Below are 19,721 nucleotides of genomic sequence, written 5' to 3'. Positions count from 1 at the left end.
TTTCTTCTAGACAGAGAGCGGAAGACAGTCAGATGGAGGGAGGGAGGGAGGGAGGGAGGGAGGGAGAAAGGGAGGGAGAGAGAGAGAGAGAGAGAGAGAGAGAGAAAGGAAACACTACAGCACTACTCCACCCTGCTAGTGGAGTGTTGCTTCCCCAATACACTCTTCAGATGCATAATTTCACCTTTTAACAATGCGAGTGAAACACTTTTATAACATCTTTATTTCGCATATAAGGAAACTAAGAATTAGGGAGATTAAGTGATTTGTCTAAAGTTACACAAAAATGCTGGAACCAGAGTTTAAATTCAGAAATGCATGCAAAGCCATGTTCCGAATCACTGGCAGACTAATTTAAGTCCATAAAGTCCAAAAAAAAAAAGTTTTTTTTAAAAAATGTACCTTCTAAAGCAATGTAACAAAAGAAAGATGATATCTGTTCACTTAAAAGACATAACTTAGGTAAAGCCACAGAATTGGGGGAGAAAAACTTTATGCCTCAATTTACACAAAGAACTGTATCAAAAGGTGATTTTCTGGGGCTGGGGAGATGGTATAATGATTATACAAAAGACCTTCATTCCTGCCATCCTGAGGTCTCAGATTCAGCAGTCCCCAGCATCACCACAAGCTAGAGATGAGCAGTGCTCTGGTTAGTCTCTCTCTCTCTCTCTCAAATAATAAATAATTTAAAAGCCGATTTTCTGATAAGCATCCAATGCAACTATATTAAATCAGCTCACTCCGTGAGATTCAAGAAAATCAAAATGAGTAAGATTTCTGTTCTTCTAGAGGATCTCAGTTCATTTGTAGACAGACAGACATGAAGACAGATAATCACTAGAGTTGGTTTCTTGTTCCTAGGTGTATTCAGAGATCATATTTAGTTCTTTTAAAATATGATCAACACTACCAGCTGTTAATGCATTCAGCAGAGACTAAAAATAGAAACTTGCACATTAGGTACCGTCTCTAAAAATAAAAACACCTGAATCATTAACAGATTCCTAAGTAAGTCTAAAAGATTGACAGTCAACATCTATTGGAATCCTTTAGAGAGAAATATGAAAGATCTAGCAAGGGAAGTCAATCTGTGACTTGGAGAATGACCACAACTACAGAATCAGAGTACAGAATCGGAGCCAAAAGCTAATACAATTATCTGAAGTGAGCAGATGGGAAGCAGGAGGAGGGAGCCACAGTCACTCTGAATGATGACGAGAGCCACAGGGCAGCTATTTTAGCTTGGAGATGACCCAAGACTTTCACAGGAGACGAGTTCCACTAGACTCGGGAAATATAGAAGACAATTTGAGGGGGGGCAGGGAGAAAGGTCAAACAAGAAGAAACACAATACATCAGATACGATGAAAACAGTGCTCTGGTCCCTCTCTCATTAAAACAAATAAATACATACATACATAAATACAATATTATAGATTTATATATGCTTTTCTACTCCAACAACCAAGATAGGGCCAGATGGTAGTACACCTGGGTGAGCACATGTGTCGCCATGCTCAAGGACCTGGGTTCAAGTCCCCGCTCCCCACCTGCAGGGAGAAAGCTTCACTAGTGGGGAAGCCATACTGCAGGTGCCTCTTCTCCCTGCCTCTCTTTCTCCCCTTCATCTCTCAATTTCTCTCTGTCCTATCAAAGTGAATGAATCAATGAATGAACCTTTTAAAAAGTTTTAAACTTAGAAGCCACACACAGAAAAGCACAAGATGGAACTAATCCGATCTTTCATTGTGACGGCCACACCAGTCTGAAAACATATTCAGATTTTTTTAACACAGGAATAAAATAAGTATTTATTTTGCATAAAAATCTGTAATTTCAGGGACTGGATGGTGGTGCACCTGGTTAAGTGCACAGCCAGGACCCAGGTTCAAGCCCCCGGTCACAACCTGCAAAAATAAAGCGTCACAAATGGTAAAGTGGGGGCAGGCCTGTAGAGTTATCTATCTCCCGTCCTCTTTCAATTTCTGACTTTATTCAATAAGAAGAAATCATTTTTTAATCTGTCATCTCTTATTCAGTTACTAATAGTGAAACTAAACTGGAATTCTCATTCCCACTCTGTTTCCATTACATAGAGTTGTTTCATGAGCTCAGATCTTTCAGTGTGAGTATAACTTGTTTTTTCATTTTTATTGGATAGGATAGAGAGAACCTGAGAGGGGAGAGGGAGACTGAGAGGGGGAGAGAAAGCCAGACACCTACAAACCTGCTTCACAGCTTGTGAAGTGATAGCTCTACAGGTGGGGAGCCGGGACCTTGAATCGAGATCTTTGTGCTTCACTATGTGAGCTTAACCCAGTGCACCATCGCCCGACCCCCAGTACAATTTTTTTTTAATTGTTAAGAACAATTTTTTTTTCCCCAAGGTCTGTGACCAGCTAGTCTTCTCTAACAATTCTATGATGGAGTGGCCGGGTGGTGGCACACTTGGTTGAGCACACGTTACAGTGCACACACAGGTTCGAGCCCCGGCTCCCCACCTGCAGGGGGAAAGCTTCACAAGTGGTGAAGCAGGGCTGCAGGTGTCTCTCTGTCTCTTTCCCTGTCACCCTCTCCCCTCTTGATTTCTGGCTGTCTCTATCCAATAAATAAATAAAGATAATTTTTAAAAAAAAAGAAATCTATGATGGTAGCAAAGCAAGAAAGCTAGAAATGTGTAAACAGGAAATCCCTGAAATATTTTCCATTACTCGCATATTACCACCCCAAACTATGCTTTCATTTGAACGTTATAATGATATAATAAAAACTCAAGGACAAAATTCTTAACGGAAAAAACCTGGAAACTGAAAATGTAGAGGAGGGGAGGCCGAGGGCCCTGGCATCGATGGCTTCACAGATCACTGATAAAGTTAACAAAGAGAACATCTGAGCAAGAAAAAAGTAAAAGTAAAACCATTTAAGTACTCTAAATATATTCTTGTCCCTGGGGCTGTCACGAAATATATATTCATCAGTCTAGAATACCTAAAGGGATCAAAGATTTGCCAGATGCAGTAGAAATAGCAGACGGTGTTCTACAGCGAAGGTCACAAAACCACAGTTCATCAGCCAAACCAATCCACTACCTGTTTTCACATGATTTATGACTTAAATGGAAATTATTATTTAAAATGCTTATTTTTTTTTTCTTTTCCTAACCAGAGAAATATTCAGCTCTGGTTTATGGAGGGTGTGTGTGTATGGGGGTGGGGTACCAAACCTGAGAACATGGAGCCTCAGGCATGAGTCTTTTGCACAACCATTATGCTATCTCCCCTGTCCTGCAATGCTTGCATCTCAAATGGTGATAAATTTATCTAAAAACAGTACTCTCAATTAGCCTGCAAAGCCTTAACTGAAAGTTGTCAACACCTGAAGTAACAATTTTTTTTTTGGTTAAGGAAAAATAAAGTTAACTTCAATTCTGAAAGGCTTGCTGAATTCCACTGTGTAGTTGGTACTACTGTGATACTAAGATAAACACCCAATAACTGCGAATTAAAGGGCCACTTCGACTGAACTTGAACCACTGGGTAGCAATTTGCAAGTAAGCTGACTGAAAACTATGTCCTGTGGTTTTCTGTGAATTATTAATAAGCACTATGTGTGGTGAAAAAGGTAAGGAAATAACTAGATAAAGTGGAGAAATAGTTGGATTTTGCTTTTGTTTTTGTTTTACCAGAGCACTGCTTAGCTGGCAAACGCTAGAAGAAGACTGCTTAGCTCTGGTTTATGATGGTGCAGGGTATTGAACCGGGGACTTCAGAGCCTCGGGCATGAGAAATAGTTGGTTTTTATGTGTACCTGTGTGTTTCTTTTTACTATAAGACTTCCCAAAATCTTGTTAAAAAGATCTGGGTCGGGAGTCAGGCGGTAGAGCAGCAGGTTAAGCGCACGTGGCGCAAAGCACAGACCGGCATAAGGATCCCGGTTCGAGCCCCCTGCTCCCCACCTGCAGGGGAGTCGCTTCACAGGCGGTGAAGCAGGTCTGCAGGTGTCTGTCTTTCTCTCTCTCCCTCTCTGTCTTCCCCTCCTCTCTCCATTTCTCTCTGTCCTATCTAACAACGACAACATCAACAACAATAACAACTAAAACAACAATAAAAACAACAACGGCAACAAAAGGGAAAATAAATATAAGAAAAGAAAAGAAAAAAAAAGATCTGGGTCAGCCCTCTGTGAGGTTTGTAGGACCTTGCCCTCAACATGAATTAACCATGGTAGGGAATGTTCCACCCTCTGAAGGGAGGATGGACAACATATTCTATCTTCCACCTGAGGAAGATGGGTTCTGAAATTGGGGCAGCTTGGAACATTCCTACTCATGACCACAGAATGTGAGCTCAGATCTACAAGGATGCAGAGGTCACATTTGCTCCTAAGCTGAATATGGGCCCCAGATCACATCAAATCGATGGGGTTTACAGTCAACAATATTTGTACACCTTTCCCATATTAGGGAGATACTCTCTTCCTTGATACAGCTTTCTGATGCTTTTTCCAGCCATGACATCATCTCTCCAGACAATAACTTGGTTCCACCTGCATATCAGATGTCAGGCTCAGGAAAAAAAAAAATACTAGTATAGTCATGGGCCCTTTGGAATATACCTAAAATAGGCCTACTAACTAACTACAAAACAGAGACCCCCAAATCTTCAACTGCACTATTCCAGCCTTTGGGTTCATGATTAATCAACAATTTGTTTGGCTTTATATATTAACTCTTCTTTCAGCCACCAGGTTCCAGCTGCTACCGTGATGCCAACCGGACTTCCCTGAGCAGACGACCACACCAATGTGTCCTGGAGCCCTGCTTCCCCAGAGTCCTGCCCCACTAGGGAAAGAGAGAGACAGGCTGGGAGTATGGATCCACCTGCCAATGTCCATGTTCAGCAGGAAAGCAATTACAGAAGCCAGACCTTCCACCTTCTGCATCCCATAATGACCCTGTGTCCATACTCCCAGAGGGATAAAGAATAGGGAAGCTATCAGGGAGGGGAGGGGATATGAGTTCTGGTGGTGGGAACTGTGTGGAGTTGTACCCTTCTTATCCTATGGTTCTTGCCAGTGTTTCCTTTTTATAAATAAAAATTATAAAAAAAGATCAGGTATACAGAATACACCTATCCCTAAGTTTTCTGTGGTGGTACTTTTGTGACACCTTTTAGTATGATGAAGAAATTACTTTATAGCAAACAGGGTGGGAAATATTTGCCTCACCATATTATCAAAATAAAGTGGTGAAGACTGAAAAGTTAATTATAAAATACATCATGAAATCTAGAAGGGAACCAATTCAAGTACAAAATCTCATTGTGGAGGTGAATGGAATAAATCATTTAAAAAAAAAAAAAAGAAAAAGATTCACTGGGGCCGAGGACAGCTCACTCAGTAGAGCCTGAGCCTCGCCATACGTGAAGCCCTGGGGCTGGGCCCAACACCACAGGGAGCACTGTGGGGGAGCACCGTGGGGAAATTCCACAGGTGGAGGAACTGTACTGTGGTTTCTCCTTTCCCTCTGCCTCTTTCTCTAAATGAAAAAAGGAGGGGCCGGGCAGTAACGCAGCAGGTTAAGCGCACATGGCACAAAGCGGCAAGGACTGGCATAAGGATTCCGGTTCCAGCCCCTGGCTCCCCACCTGCAGGGGAGTCACTTCACAAGTGGTGAAGCAGGTCTGCAGGCATCTACCTACCTTTCTCTCCCCCTCTCTGTCTTCCCCTCCTCTCTCCATTTGTCTCTGTCCTATCCAACAATAATGATAGCAATACCAACAACAACAACAACAACAACAATAAACAAGGGCAACAACAGGGAAAAAATAGCCTCCAGGAGCAGTAGTGCAGGCACCAAGCCCCTGCAATAACCCTGGAAGCAAATAAATAAATAAATAAATAAATAAATAAAGGAGGCTACTCAGCAGTATGGACCATATGCAAGGCCTTAAGTTGATTCTCTGATGGCACATAAAATTTAAAGAAAAGTGAAAATGTAACCATGGGGGCCAGGCGATGGTACACCTGATTAAATGCTCACATTACAGTGCCCAAGGACCTGGGTTCAAGCCCCTGGTCCCCTACCTGCAGAAAGAAAGCTTCACAAGTAATGAAGCAGGGCTGCAGGTGTCTCTCTGTTTCTCTCCCTCTCCATCTTCCCTTCCCTCTCAATTTCTCTGTCTCTATCTAATAATAAATACAGATAAAGCAAAAGAATGTAACCATTTAAAAAACTTATATACATATATATGTCAAAGGCAAATAAATTAGGACTAAAGAGAGAGTGCAGGGTGGGGGAGACAGAATAATGGCTATGCAAACACTCTCATGCCTGAGGATCCAAAGTCCAAGGTTCAATTTCCCACCCTACCCCACCCCACACCACCATAAGCCAGAGCTGAGCAGTGCTCTGGTTAAAAAAAAAAAAATCAGAACATATATGATTCATAGGGCAATGAATATAAACAGGTCACTTCCACCCCCCCCAAAAAAAAGTAACAAGTAACTATCTGGTTTCTATGTCTTCACTATTTTCCCTCTTTTGCTTATTTTTCCTACTGGGAAAAAAATGTGTTGTTGTTTTTTTAACTTAGGTGTCATATCACAACTTAGTTTAGTTGGAACTGGGGGCAAAGAAAAGGCAGGGAGATAGAGGTCTGGATCCCATGTGCCAACAGTATTTGAAATACTGAAGTGGAGAGGTATTCTGACACTCCCCCTAACCCCATTCCCACCCCCACCAAAATACAACTTAAAAAAAAAAGCGGCAAAAAATAAAATAAAACAAAACAAAAAACTGGTTAAGTTCCTCATGGTTCCTAGGCAACAGAGCAAAATCCTGAATATAGCCTTCAGGACACACACCATGCAGTTTGTTCCTCTCCCCAGCCCACTAGCTGACCCCACTCACTCACAGCCTTCTTCAGTCCAGGCTAGCTGAGGCTGGTCTTTTCCTGCTCTCTAACCCCTCTCCCTAAATTCACTCATCCATATCTTCCTGTTCTCAATCAGACTTACTTCCTTAAAATAATCTCCCCTGACTGCAACTTCTTGGATTTAAATCACATTTTTCTTTATTCAGTTAAAAGCTTACAAGTTCTACATTCTACTTGCGGCCAAATTACTCAAATCACTTAATTTTATTAAAGTGTATTTAATTTAAATCCTTCACATAAACTCAAATCATTATAGCACATATTTTACCAGAGCCCTGCTCAGATCTGGTTTATGGTGGTGCGGGGGATTGAACCTGAGACTTTGAACAACCAATATTTTTTAATTGTGGCCCTAATAACATGGCATTACATTTTTTAAAAAAGTATATTATGCTTTTACCAATAGCAGTTTCCTGCTAGTGGAAGGCTACTGAATTCTGCTGTGATCAAATTCTATTGCAGTCAAATACGTTAAAACCTACTCTCACACCCAGAAAATCTCCCCAAAAGTTATTCATAATATTAATCGAGAGAGGCCAAAAAAAAACATTTTTGAGAAATTATTCTACAGGTTATTTTCTACTTATTTGAAACAGCACAACAAGAAGATTTGCAGGAAATGAAACAAAACCATGGTAACCAACAAAACCTATTATGAGCTATCAGATCAAAAGAACACTCAGTACATTACACATCAACGCCCACCAGCAGCCTGACCTCCCATGGTTCCTTTTGATCCTTCTTCCTAAATACACACACACACACACACACACACACACACACACACACAGCTTTCCACTAATTTTCAAATTAAAAAAAAAAAAAGTCTCTTTGCCAGTACACATTGCCAATTCATATCCCAGTTTCTCTTTGCAGAGTACATAGCTACACGAATCACTTACTTGGCTCATATCAAAGTTCCAGTTTGGACCAGGTGCTGGTGCACCAGCTGGCACACACACTACAGTGCACAAAACCTGGGTTCAAGCCCCAAGTCCCCACGTGCACGGAGAAGCTTCATGAGTGGTGAAACGGTACTATAGCTATCTCTTACAAGTACCGCACGCTAACGGATTATACCACTGGAACTACCTATAGGCATCTCTATCTTCCCTTTCTTCTCAGTTTGTCTCAAACCACCCTCCCTTCCTGCCCCCTCCCCCCCACCAAAAAACCAAAGAAAAAGAAAAGTTCCTGGTGGTTAGCCACAATACATACTAGAAATTCAACTCTGCCCTAAATGAAAAACTCAGTAGGATTTACTTTGTAGTATAACTTTAATTTGCTTTTAATCTTGAAACTGCCTCCCCGCCCCCAATTTCTCTACCTTGTGTCTTAAAATCCACTGCAAGAAATGGCTGAAGAAATAGTTCAACTAGTAGAGTACTAGGCGTGCAAGGCAGAGGCCGGTTTGACTGCTAGCACGACATGCACTTGAGCGGAACTCTGGTTTGTCTCACTCATGTGAAACTTTCTCTTTCTCATATGTAATAAACAAAAGTCAATAATTTTGTAATCTTACATGTATGTGTATGGAAAGAAGTCTTTGAGTTACTACTGGATTTTGCCTATATAAAATTATTTTATTTTATTCTTTTTACTTTTAATAGAAAAGCATGATTTTCATTAGTCAACAATTTATTCTGCTTTATATCTTAACTCTTTTTCAGCCACCAGGTTCCAGATGCTACCATGATGCCAACCAGACTTCCCTGGGCAGATGACCCCACCAATGTGTCCTGGAGCCCTGCTTCCCCACAGCCCCGCCCCACTACGGAGAGAGAGACAGGCTGGGAGTATGGATCAACCTGTCAACACCTATGTTCAGTGGGAAGCAATTACAGTAGCCAGACCTTCCACCTTCTGCACCCCACAATGATCCTGGATCCATACCCCCAGAGAGTTAAAGAACAGGAAAGAAAGGAAAAAAAAAAAAAAGAATAGCAAAGCTTTCAATGGATATGGAGTTCTGGTGGTCAGAATTGTGTGAAATTGTACCCCTCTTATCCTACGGTCTTGTCAATATTTCCATTTTATAAATAAAAAAATTTTTAAAGCATGACTTTCATTGTAATACCAAATATCTTCTGAGGAAAAAAAAACACCTCTGAAGTACTATTGTATCATTTCACCTCCAAAATACACTGAATTTTAATTTAGAAATAAAACTTAAGGGTGAGGAAGATAGCACAATAGTTATGCAGACAGACTCTAACGCCTGAGGTTCCAAGGGCCCTGGTTCAATCTCCCACACCATCATAAACCAGAGCTGGTAGTGCTCTAGTAAAATAGTAATAATAATATAATAATAATTAAAATTGAAAGTCTTAAAAATTCACTGCTATCCATTTCACATCATTTAGTACATTGAATTTTTTTAAAAAAACAGAAGTAATATATTTTAAAAATTCATTTCTGAGGAAATAATGTTTGGATGGACTGAGTATAATATATAAAAACCATGCTAAGGATAAAATTTGAAAAACAAAATACCATTAGGGAATAAAGTATGAAACAAAACCACAATGAGATACCACAGATAAAGCATTGGCAAAAGTAGAGAAACTGGAGCCCTCATATATTACTAGTGGGATTATAAGATAATAAAAACCATTTGGGGAAAATTTTTTAGCACAAAGTTTACCATATAACTTAACAATTGATTCCAAAGTATAAACCCAAGAGAAGGGAAAAAAAAAAAAACCTATATACATACAGCCATTATTCCTAAGAGCCAAAAGAAAAAAAAAAAGCAAACAACTCAAGTGTCAATCAATTGGAGAATTCATAAATAAAATGTGATACATGTCCATGCACTATAACATTACTGAGATATTGTTAATAAAAAGGAACAAAGTAATGATGAATGAAATAAGATAGGTGAACCTTGAAGGGAAGCTAAGGGAAAGAAGTCAGTCAACAACAACAACAAAAAAAGAAGGTATTATATATGATTTAATCTACACAGAATATGCAGGAAATAGGGGCCAGGCAGTGGTGCACCTAGTTAAGCGCAGTTATTTATTATTGGATAGAGACAGAGAGAAGTTGAGAGGGGAGAGGAAGATAAAAAGAGAAAGAGACAGAGACACACCTGCAGCACTGCTTCACCATTTGTCAACTTCCCGCTGCAGGAAGGAACCCAGAGCTTGAACCCAGGTCCTCGGCTCACTGAAATGTGTGCGCTAAACCAGATGCGCCACCTCCTGGCCCCCACAGAAATTCCTTAGGTAGTTACTAAGTCCACATAAGTGGTTTGAAGAGGAAGAAAACATTTTTTTAATTTTTTTTTTTAATTTATTTATTTTCCCTTTTTGTTGCCCTTATTGTTTAACATTGTTGTGATTATTGATGTCATCATTGTTGTTGGCTAGGACAGAGAGAAATGGAGAGAGGAGGGGAAGACAGAGAGGGGAGAGAAAGATAGACACTTGCAGACCTGCTTCACTGCCCGTGAAGCGACTCCCTTGCAGGTGGGGAGCCGGGGGCTCGAACCGGGATCCTTACGCCGGTCCTTGCGCTTTGCGCCACGTGCGCTTAACCCGCTGCGCCGCCGACCGACTCCCGGAAGAAAACATTTTGAGAAATAAAAGATTTCTGGGATTGAATATGTGAGACTAATGTGGAATAACCTATGGCTTCCAACTTAGAAGCAACCCAGGTGTCCAACAACAGATGAGTAGCTGAGCAAGTTGCGGTTTATGTACACAATACTACTCAGCTATTAAAAATGGTGAATTCACCTTCTTCACTTCATCTTGGATGGAGCTTGAAGGAATCATGTGAAATGAGATCAGCCAGAAAGAGAAGGATGAATATGGGATGATCTCACTCATGGGCAGAAACTGAGAAACAAGAACACAAAAGGAAAACACAAAGTAAAATTTGGACTGGTTTGCTACACTGCAAAGGACTCCAAGGAAGGAGGGCTGAGACAGGCGGGAGGCAGGACACTGACGTTCTGGCATATGATCATGGGAACAGACCAATGCTGGGAATGACAGTGCTTTGCAGACACCTATGCGATGAGAAATTGCATTCGTGTATCAACAACTGTACTGTAAACTATTAACCCCTCCAATAAAGGGACAAATATTAATGAATTTCTTTAAAATAAATAATTAAAATAAATATCCGTGGGCTTTCTAGAGTCTTTGGAAAAAGTATGAAATATGAAAGAAAAAAGGGTGTGCTCTAAAACGCACAAGGATGATTACAACACTAAAGGTAATTTCAAGGGGCCGGGTGGTTGCGCAGCTGGTTGAGTGCACGTTACAATGAGCAAGGACACAGGTTCAAGCCCCCGGTCCCCACCTGTAGGGGGAAAGCTTTGCAAGTAGTGAGGCAGTGCTGCAGGTATTGTCTCTCTCTCTCTGTCTCTCTCTCTTTACCACTCCCTTCCCTTTCGATTTCTGACTGTCTCTATCCAGTAAATAAAGATAATAAAAAAAATTTTTTAAGAGGTAATTTCAAAAGCAGTTGAGGGGCCGCGTGCTGGTGTACCTGGTTGAGCACATGTTATAATGCACAAGGACTTGTAAATTTCACCAGACATATTTGCATATTAAAAGCTCTAACCTGCCATGCTGTTAAGGAAACCATTTTTTTTTTATAATCAGGCTCCTATTTCTCAGACTTACCCCCCCAGTACCCACCTGCAGGGGGAAAGCTTTGTTAGTGGTGAAGCAGGGCTGCAGGTGTCTTTTCTGTCGCTCTCTTCTCCCCTTCTCTATCTCCTTCCTTCCCTCTCATTTTATGACTGTCTCTATCCAATAAACGAATAAAGATAGTACACAGAGAGAGAGAGAGAACAGAAATCCCACTGGGGAAAAAAAAAAGCAATTTATTCTTAAAAACTTAAGTAATCTTAACAGGTTTCATATTAAAAAGGTTATCTAAGTACATTTCTGAGTTTACTTTATAATTGTATTTGATATACTATATAATATATACTATATATTTTTCTTTATGGAAGGGGCAATGTTTATTGTGATATATTGGAGTGGGGAGGCTTTTAATGTCTGAGAAGGTATCTGAATTATATTTTAAGATATAACTGGGAGTCAGGCGGTAACACAGCGGGTTAAGCGCAGCTGGCACAAAGCACAAGGCCCAGCGTAAGGATCCCAGTTCAAGCCCCTGGCTCCCCAGCTGCAGGTAGGTCACTTCACAAGCTGTGAAGCAGGTCTGCAGGTGTCTTATCTTTCTCTCTCCCTCTCTGTCTTCTCCTCCTCTTTCCATTTCTCTCTGTCCTATCCAACAACGACAACAACAATAATAACTACAACAAAAAAAGAACAAGGGCAACAAAAGAAAATAAATAAGTTTAAAAAAAAACATTAAAAAAAGATATAACTAAGAGAAAGAAGGGAATAAATAAATAAGTAAATAAATAAATGAAATGTGAAGGCTATCACCTATCTGGGGAGAAAAACCAGTGAATCCAGTTTGAGACATATTGAACTTGAAGTCCAGGGTAAACAACTAGTGCTCAAGTACTTATTCCTATTTTGGAGTCTTCAGTTTACACAGTAGTGAACACATGAACACTGACAACTACAAATGTATTTCAGCTATATCAACAACAAAGCAAACTGATGTGAATTCAGTCCACTAGTTGAAATGGGGAGAACCAGGTAAGAAAAATACATATACACTTGTGTATAAATGTAAAATTTTATATCATAATTTGCTTAACATTTTCGTGCCATACATCTAGTATGAAGAACAAATAAGAATCACATTTTAGCATAGAAATTACCTACCTTCGGGAGTCGGGCAGTAGCGCAGCGGGTTAAGCGCACGTGGCGCGAAGCGCAAGGACCTGCATAAGGATCCTGGTTCAAGCCCCCGACTCCCCACCTGCAAGGGGAGGGGTCCCTTCACAAGCGGTGAAAAAGGTTTACAGGTGTCTGTCTTTCTCTCCCCTTTCTGCCTTCCCCTTCTCTCTCCATTTCTCTCTGTCCTATCTAACAACAAGGACATCAATAACAACTACAACCATAAAAAGAAAAAAAAAAATCAACAAGGGCAACAAAAAGGGGAAAATAAATAAATATTTTTTTAAAAAAAGGAAATTACCTACCTTCACTACATCCCATTTTACTATTACTTTGTCGTGTAATGATTTCATGTTTTCTTTTTTTTTTAAGATTTTATTTATTTATTAATGAGAAAGATAGGAGGAGAGAGAGAGAAAGAACTAGACATCACTCTGGTACATGTGCAGCTGGGAATTGAACTTGGGATCTCATGCTTGAGAATCCAATGCCTTATCCACTGGACCACCTCCCAGACCACTTGTGTTGATTTTCAACATCAAAAGTAAAGTTGTATGTTACCCTAGACCTATGAGTGAAAAAATTATACTAATTTTCCTCCAAATAGAAATGTCTGGGCCAAAGTGCAAGGGAAATGGTTATAAAGTCCCAAAATAGCATGTGAGAACAGGAAGTGATGAGGAAGTTTAAGGCTTGGGTGCCATGTTTCTCCAAAAAAAGAATCCTTAACTACAAGATGCCTGCTAGTATCAGTGAAAGCTTCAGGACAGTCATGTTATAAGACAACAGAATATATGGTATGATGGAAAGTACTAAACTTTGTAGTGATGCAAAACTGAGTTCAAATACCAGTTCTGCTACTAGCTATGTGATATTGATGGGAAGAAGGGGGAATGTGACAGCAAAGCAGAAAGAAGAGTATTTGGATATCTCTGTCTCTCTTCTCATCTCCCCCCTTCTTGATTCGTGTCCTAGCCTTTATGTCAGCATTTAATAACCTCAGGCATGCAAATGAACAGACTACTTGGAAATGTGGTATTTCTGCAGCATCCTAGAATTATAAATTAGGAGTGCACAGATGCGTAAAGTAACTTCAAGAAATGCCCGGAACTGTCTCAATTCATTTAGGAGCAAGATGAACAGCGGTCTGAATCCCCATTCCAAACTTCACTGAACACCACAACTGAAACCTGGAAAACTATATACTTAAATAACCAGTTGTAGGAACTCCTGCAACAAACTATATCATCTAAGTATATAACTGATGTCCAATCAGTGGACAATAATAACAATTGTATCATTCTTCCTAGGTTAAATCTCTTGGTAGGAAGAAAAGCAATGCTTGTTCACTGACACAGGCCCAAGAGTCAGGCAAGACTCCTTAATCCAAGAGCTTGATCCTTGATCCAATGGCATCAACTTTTTCTATCATCTTATCATCACTACCATAAGAAATGCCATTTCTTTTACTTTTTTTTTTCCTAGGGAGCATCTACTTTTTAAGCCTATTTCAAAGGATAGATGAACAAGTGCATGAATGAACACACAAATGGATAATAACCCCAAGTTTTGGAGAGGGTTACGAGATTGTCTGAGGTCAAATACCAACTACCTAGATGAATGAGTGGGTGACTTTCGTTAAGTTACTTAGCCTCCAGTTTCTTTATTTGCCTATTTGGAACGTGTGTGCTCAATTCTTAAACTTTTTTTTTTCTCTTTTTTTTAATGGATAGAAACAACCAGAAATTGAGAGGGAATGAGAATATGGAGAAGCAGAGAGACAGAAACACACCTACAGCTCTGCTTCGACACTTGCAAAGCTTTCCCCCTGCAGATGGGGACCAGGGGCTCAAACCTCAGTCCTTGTGCACTGGAACATGTGTGCTCAACCAGGTATACCACCACCCAACCCCTTTTATTTGTTTATCTGTAAGTGAAGAGAGGAACAGTACCTAACCCTAGTTGCTGCACAGATTAAATGAGGCTAATCTGACATGAGGTTATATCCAAAGGCTAAGCATGCTACTGTATTATTATTCTGTCCTTCTTGCTTGGCTAATCGAGTATTTGTTTCTAGGTCTTCTACTGTAAGCTTAGAACTTAGCCAAGTTCTGCTGATAGGAAATGGCCAACAGCTCCCAAGAAAAGCTGCTTCAACCAAAAACCAACCTGAGAGAACTAACAGTTTTAATTTTATGAATAATAAAGATCTCTTCTCTTAGCTCCTTTCCTTTTCAAGCAACTGAAGAGAGCTGACACAGCAGGATAGATGGGAGAAAAGGGGTTGGAAGAAATGGAAGCAAGCAGCTACAATAAAAATGCTTTAAAAGTTTTTCATTTCTTAATTGCTGAGTGCTAGTTATTCATGAGGAATTTTTTAAGGGTCTCAATGCTATTAAAATGGAAATTAGGTCCCCAAAACAAGAACCAATTCAATTACATACTGAAATGCTTTTAAAATTTAAAGCCCTCTACACAGGGTTTTTAAATGAAGCAAGATTCTAATTACAGGTCCGTGACCAACCTTAAAGCCAAAGTGTAGGTCCCTGGCTGACGCTGGCTTTCCCGAATGAGGTAGCTCCCCTCAGCTACACTCAACAGCTGGTCCGCTGCTTCTCGGGAAATCATGCCATGAAACCTAAGAAACAAAGTCAGTTCAGAAACTGCATGTTCTTCACCTTTTTTAATAACACAAAATAAAAAGTCACCCCCTTCCCCTGACACACACACACACACACACACACATTCTTGTCTTGTTTTCTAGACAAAGTACTGCCACAGAATCAATTGGGAACAGTTGGGTTTAACTATACTTGTATTTTCTCTGAGTCTGGTCCCTGGCCAACTTCTCAAGGATGACAAACCAGCATCAAAGTAGCTATCCAATCTATTTAACAATTATGGAATAAAAATTTGTATCCATCCAAGGAATGATCAATCACCTCTCTCAAGAGGACAAGTCCCTCCTTACGAAGTTGTCTGACCATATGGACAGGATAAAAAAAAAATACAGAAATGTGGCCCGTTTCTTTTCTTCACACTGCTGGCAGTGTTTCCTAGTTTTGGCACAGTGTCTCAGCTGACAATTTTCCAGGACCCTGGGTTGTCCTTAATTGGCATGATTGCCCAATAATGTGCATAATCTACATCACTGGATATTCAAGCCAAAACCAAACAACTGTAATACTCGCTTTACTCTCTGCTAAAACTCAATCTTTAACACAGAAAAGGGGAGGAGAGGAGGATAAACACAAGTTCATCTATAAAACAGACACAAAACACACACACACACACACAAATAAGTGATGTGTGATGAATAATGACTAATATTGTGCCTAAAATTATGTTACAAAGTATATCATAATTTAAGTAAATTGAATAACTGCACATATAAGTCAAATTCTTCAGCTTTTACAAGATGAAAGAAACCATGGTCACCTGAATCTGGAGTAATTTATGGTCCCAAAGGTAGGCAATAATACTTTAGCAACCTTACTACAGAATTAGTAGCAACTTTTTAGAGTTTTTCTCAGGGAAATGGCTTACTCTTAAGCAGTTCACAAGAAATATGTTTCAGTCAGGACTAGAACATCTAGGTTAACAACGGGCATCTGGAGTTTCTTATCTCCATAATTTCCTCAATGTTTCTGAACACGTCCACTTTTGACTCTGCTGCAACCAAGAAGATGGGAAACTATCCCTGGTAGTTAACACATACCACTGGATTAGCAAGTGTTTATATTACGTTTAGTTAACGTCACTAAAAGTTAATAAAATTTAATGCCTGCCTTTAAAAACTCAATTAACTTAAAAGGGAGTCCCAAGAAATTTTTTAAAATAATAAAAATAAAATAAAGGAAGTCCCAACAAGGAAATGAATCTTGGAAGAAAACGTCACAATATTTCAAGAGCGTTGAGTGTAGTTATATTAGTTAAATGAAATTTTCCACTTTTGAAAAAAACTGTATGCATGACCTTGTTTCTTACGGAATTACCTTTAATGGAATATGTCAAAAGCAACCTTAATGCCAAAAACAGAGGAATGACTAAGTTATAAAGAACATCAGTGTCACTAATAAAAATTTAAAAAGAAAGAAAAAAAAGATATGTAAAATAAAAAAGACCATCAGTGGTTCTTAAATTTGAAATTACCTTCCCCACAATTTATAAATGTTTGTGCTTCACAGATACCTTAAAAACTTGTTTTAAATATTTTTATTTGCTATATACATTGTTATGTATCTGTTATGATTTTAGGTTACGAAAAAGCAAATAATTGGGGAATTATTGGGGGAATTATTGGCATCATAATTGGTTTTCTTTTTCTCCAGAGTATTATATTTGCTTTTTAATATGCAGAAAAATAAAGAACTTCACAAATTATCATAACATTTTTTATAAAATATAAAACTGTTCACTATTAAGATACTGAGTGTAAAAACTAGACTGCTAAAAGTATATAACAGCTCAGTTTTGTATAAAGCATTTGAAAATAGACCTTCAGGAGGCAATACTTAAAATTGATAACATTAACTTTTTAGGGGTACCAATAACTTTTTCCAGGCTAGAAGAATACACAGTATTTACAAAAAAAATGGAAAGCAAAGAAAATTTTAAGTGTAGAATAAACCACCTGTACCTCTGTATGTGTGTGTGTGTACACATATCTACTCTTGACATATTTGCATACAAATACATTTTCTTCATCTTCATTTAGGATCCTGCATTTACTACAACTTTTTTATAACATTGTTGCATATGCATTTTCCCAAAGTACCTTCTGTTTGATACTTACCTTTATTTTCTGTATTTTTTAATCAATCAGAACAATTATCATTGTAATCAGAGAAATGTTCATTTATTTTTACTAAAAACATCCATTTACCTGTCTTTGCTACATATTCTAATCTAAAAACTGTTTTCTGGTAATCCATACTTACTCTCTTCCGTAATATTTTGGTCTATTTTCCACCTATTGAGAAAAAAATAAAGGGCACTGTGAAAATGCAAAATTTTAGAGTACAACTCAACATTTTGTATATGTGGAAAAAACTAGAGCAATTGTTAGGAAAATTAACTAGAACAAGAGTAGAAAAATTAAGAGTCTAGAGTCCCAGTTTTACCGACACATTAATTGTGCTATTTGTTCTGCTCACTTCATCTCTCAGATCTATTTCTTGGCTACACACTGCTGTGTGCAGAAAAAGAGTGGACTGATTGTCTTTCGTTTCTAGGATTTTATGAATACGAACAAGCATTTATTCATTTTATCCAAAACGTAAAATGAAACATTTTAATGTAATCTAGACTTTTCGTTCAACTTTCAGCTGTTCCATCGTCACAGAATTGTCTCCACTATCTTTTTATAGCAGGTGTGCTAGATGTAGTTTAAGAAAGGTTCACTAGAAAACATTCTAAGGGACTTTTGCTGGGATAGAATTGAAGGACAGAGTAATTTATCTCAATACTCCTTGGCTCCATATAAATGTATACATTTTGACTTTGCCTCTGAATTAATTTAAACATCTGCCGAGTTTCAGCATATGATGAGAGTAAATAAATTTCATAAATTCATCTTCATTTCTGGAAGAGCCATGGTTTTTGCCTTTCCCTGATAGTTTATTTAAACAGTTCTTCTACCTTAGATTTAACTAACGTTTATAGAGGATGGGTAACTGGGAGGGAATTTTCAATCCATGACAATCGCAGTGAACTTAATGGAACTGTAGTTGTCATCTCCAATTTCATGTGCATTTCTTTTTATTTAATATTCATTTATTTATTTATTCCCTTTTGTTGCCCTTGTTGTTTTATTGTTGTTGTTATTATTGTTGTTGTCGCTGTTGGATAGGACAGAGAGAAATGGAGAGAGATGGCAAAGACAGAGAGGGGGAGAGAAAGATAGACACCTGCAGACCTGCTTCACCGTCTGTGAAGCGACCCCCCTGCAGGTGGGGAGCTGGGGGCTCGAACTGGGATCCTTATGCACTTTGTGCCATGTGCGCTTAACCCACTGCGCAACCGCCAGACTCCATCCATGTGCATTTGTACATCAGAGTTTTTAAAGACTTTAACATCAAAATACATTTTACTGCCGATGAACACTGAATTTTAAACAAGATGGGGAGGAGGAGCAATTCAAAAGTATGTGAAGGTGGGCTGGGAAGCTGGGGAAGTAGAATGCGGGTACTGTGTGTGTGAGGCCCTACATTCATTAGACTGCTGGTACTATATATAATGGGAGTGGTGCGCTAGCCTTTCTCTCGTCTCCTCCTCCATATTCTCACTAAAAGAGAAAGTGAATCTTCTTAAAAAAAAAAAAAAAAAAAAGGCGGGGAGGGGATTCATCCCAGGGAAACAAGGATGTCCAATATCCGCAAGTCAATCAACGTAATCCACCATATATCAACAAAAAGAAAGATAAAAATCAGCAGCAACAAATGCTGGAGAGGCTGTGGGGACAGAGGAACCCTTCTGCACTGCTGGTGGGAATGTAAACTGGCCCAGCCTCTGTGGAGAGCAGTCTGGAGAACTCTCACAAGGCTACACATGGACCTTCCATATGACCCAGCAATTCTTCTCCTAGGGATATACCCCAAAGACTCCATAATAGCCAACCAAAAAGAAATATGTACACCTATGTTCGTAGCAGCACAAGTCGTAATAGCTAAAACCTGGAAGCAACCCAGGTGCCCAACAACAGACAAGTGGCTGAGAAAGTTGTGGTCTATATACACAATGGAATACTATGCAGCTATTAAGAACAATGAACACACCTTCTCTGACCCATCTTGGATGGAGCTAGAAGGAATTATGTTAAGTGAGCTAAGTAAAAAAGATAAAGATAGGGGCCAGGTGGTGGAACACCTGGTTGAGTGCACATGTCACAGTACTCAAGGACCTGGGTTTGAGACCCTGGTCCCCACCTGCAGGGCAAAAGCTTCACAAGTGGTAAAGCAGTGCGTGCGGCAGGTATGTCTCTGTCTCCTCTCTCTGTCTCCCC

General features: G+C 39.4%; 1 protein-coding gene across 4 annotated transcripts in view; it reads right to left on the bottom strand.

Moving 5' to 3' along the window:
- Window positions 1-19,721, bottom strand: part of CHN1 (chimerin 1) — a 183,287-nt gene that overhangs the window by 95,693 nt on the left and 67,873 nt on the right. For 2 of the 4 annotated variants that reach the window (XM_016188858.2, XM_060177687.1), the window contains 2 exons: window positions 17,659-17,690; window positions 15,243-15,356 (listed from right to left, as the gene is read on the bottom strand). The exons of 1 other annotated variant lie outside the window; for it this stretch is intronic. In XM_016188858.2, coding sequence (XP_016044344.1) covers window positions 15,243-15,356; window positions 17,659-17,690 — 146 coding nt within the window. Of the gene's footprint in view, window positions 1-12,703; window positions 12,801-15,242; window positions 15,357-17,658; window positions 17,691-19,721 lie in introns of all 4 variants that reach the window. One more of the 4 variants, XM_060177688.1, reaches the window with a different exon arrangement.

Source organism: Erinaceus europaeus, chromosome 18, assembly GCF_950295315.1.
Source record: "Erinaceus europaeus chromosome 18, mEriEur2.1, whole genome shotgun sequence".
NCBI lineage: Eukaryota > Metazoa > Chordata > Mammalia > Eulipotyphla > Erinaceidae > Erinaceus > Erinaceus europaeus.
This window is presented reverse-complemented; position numbering and strand designations above follow the sequence as displayed.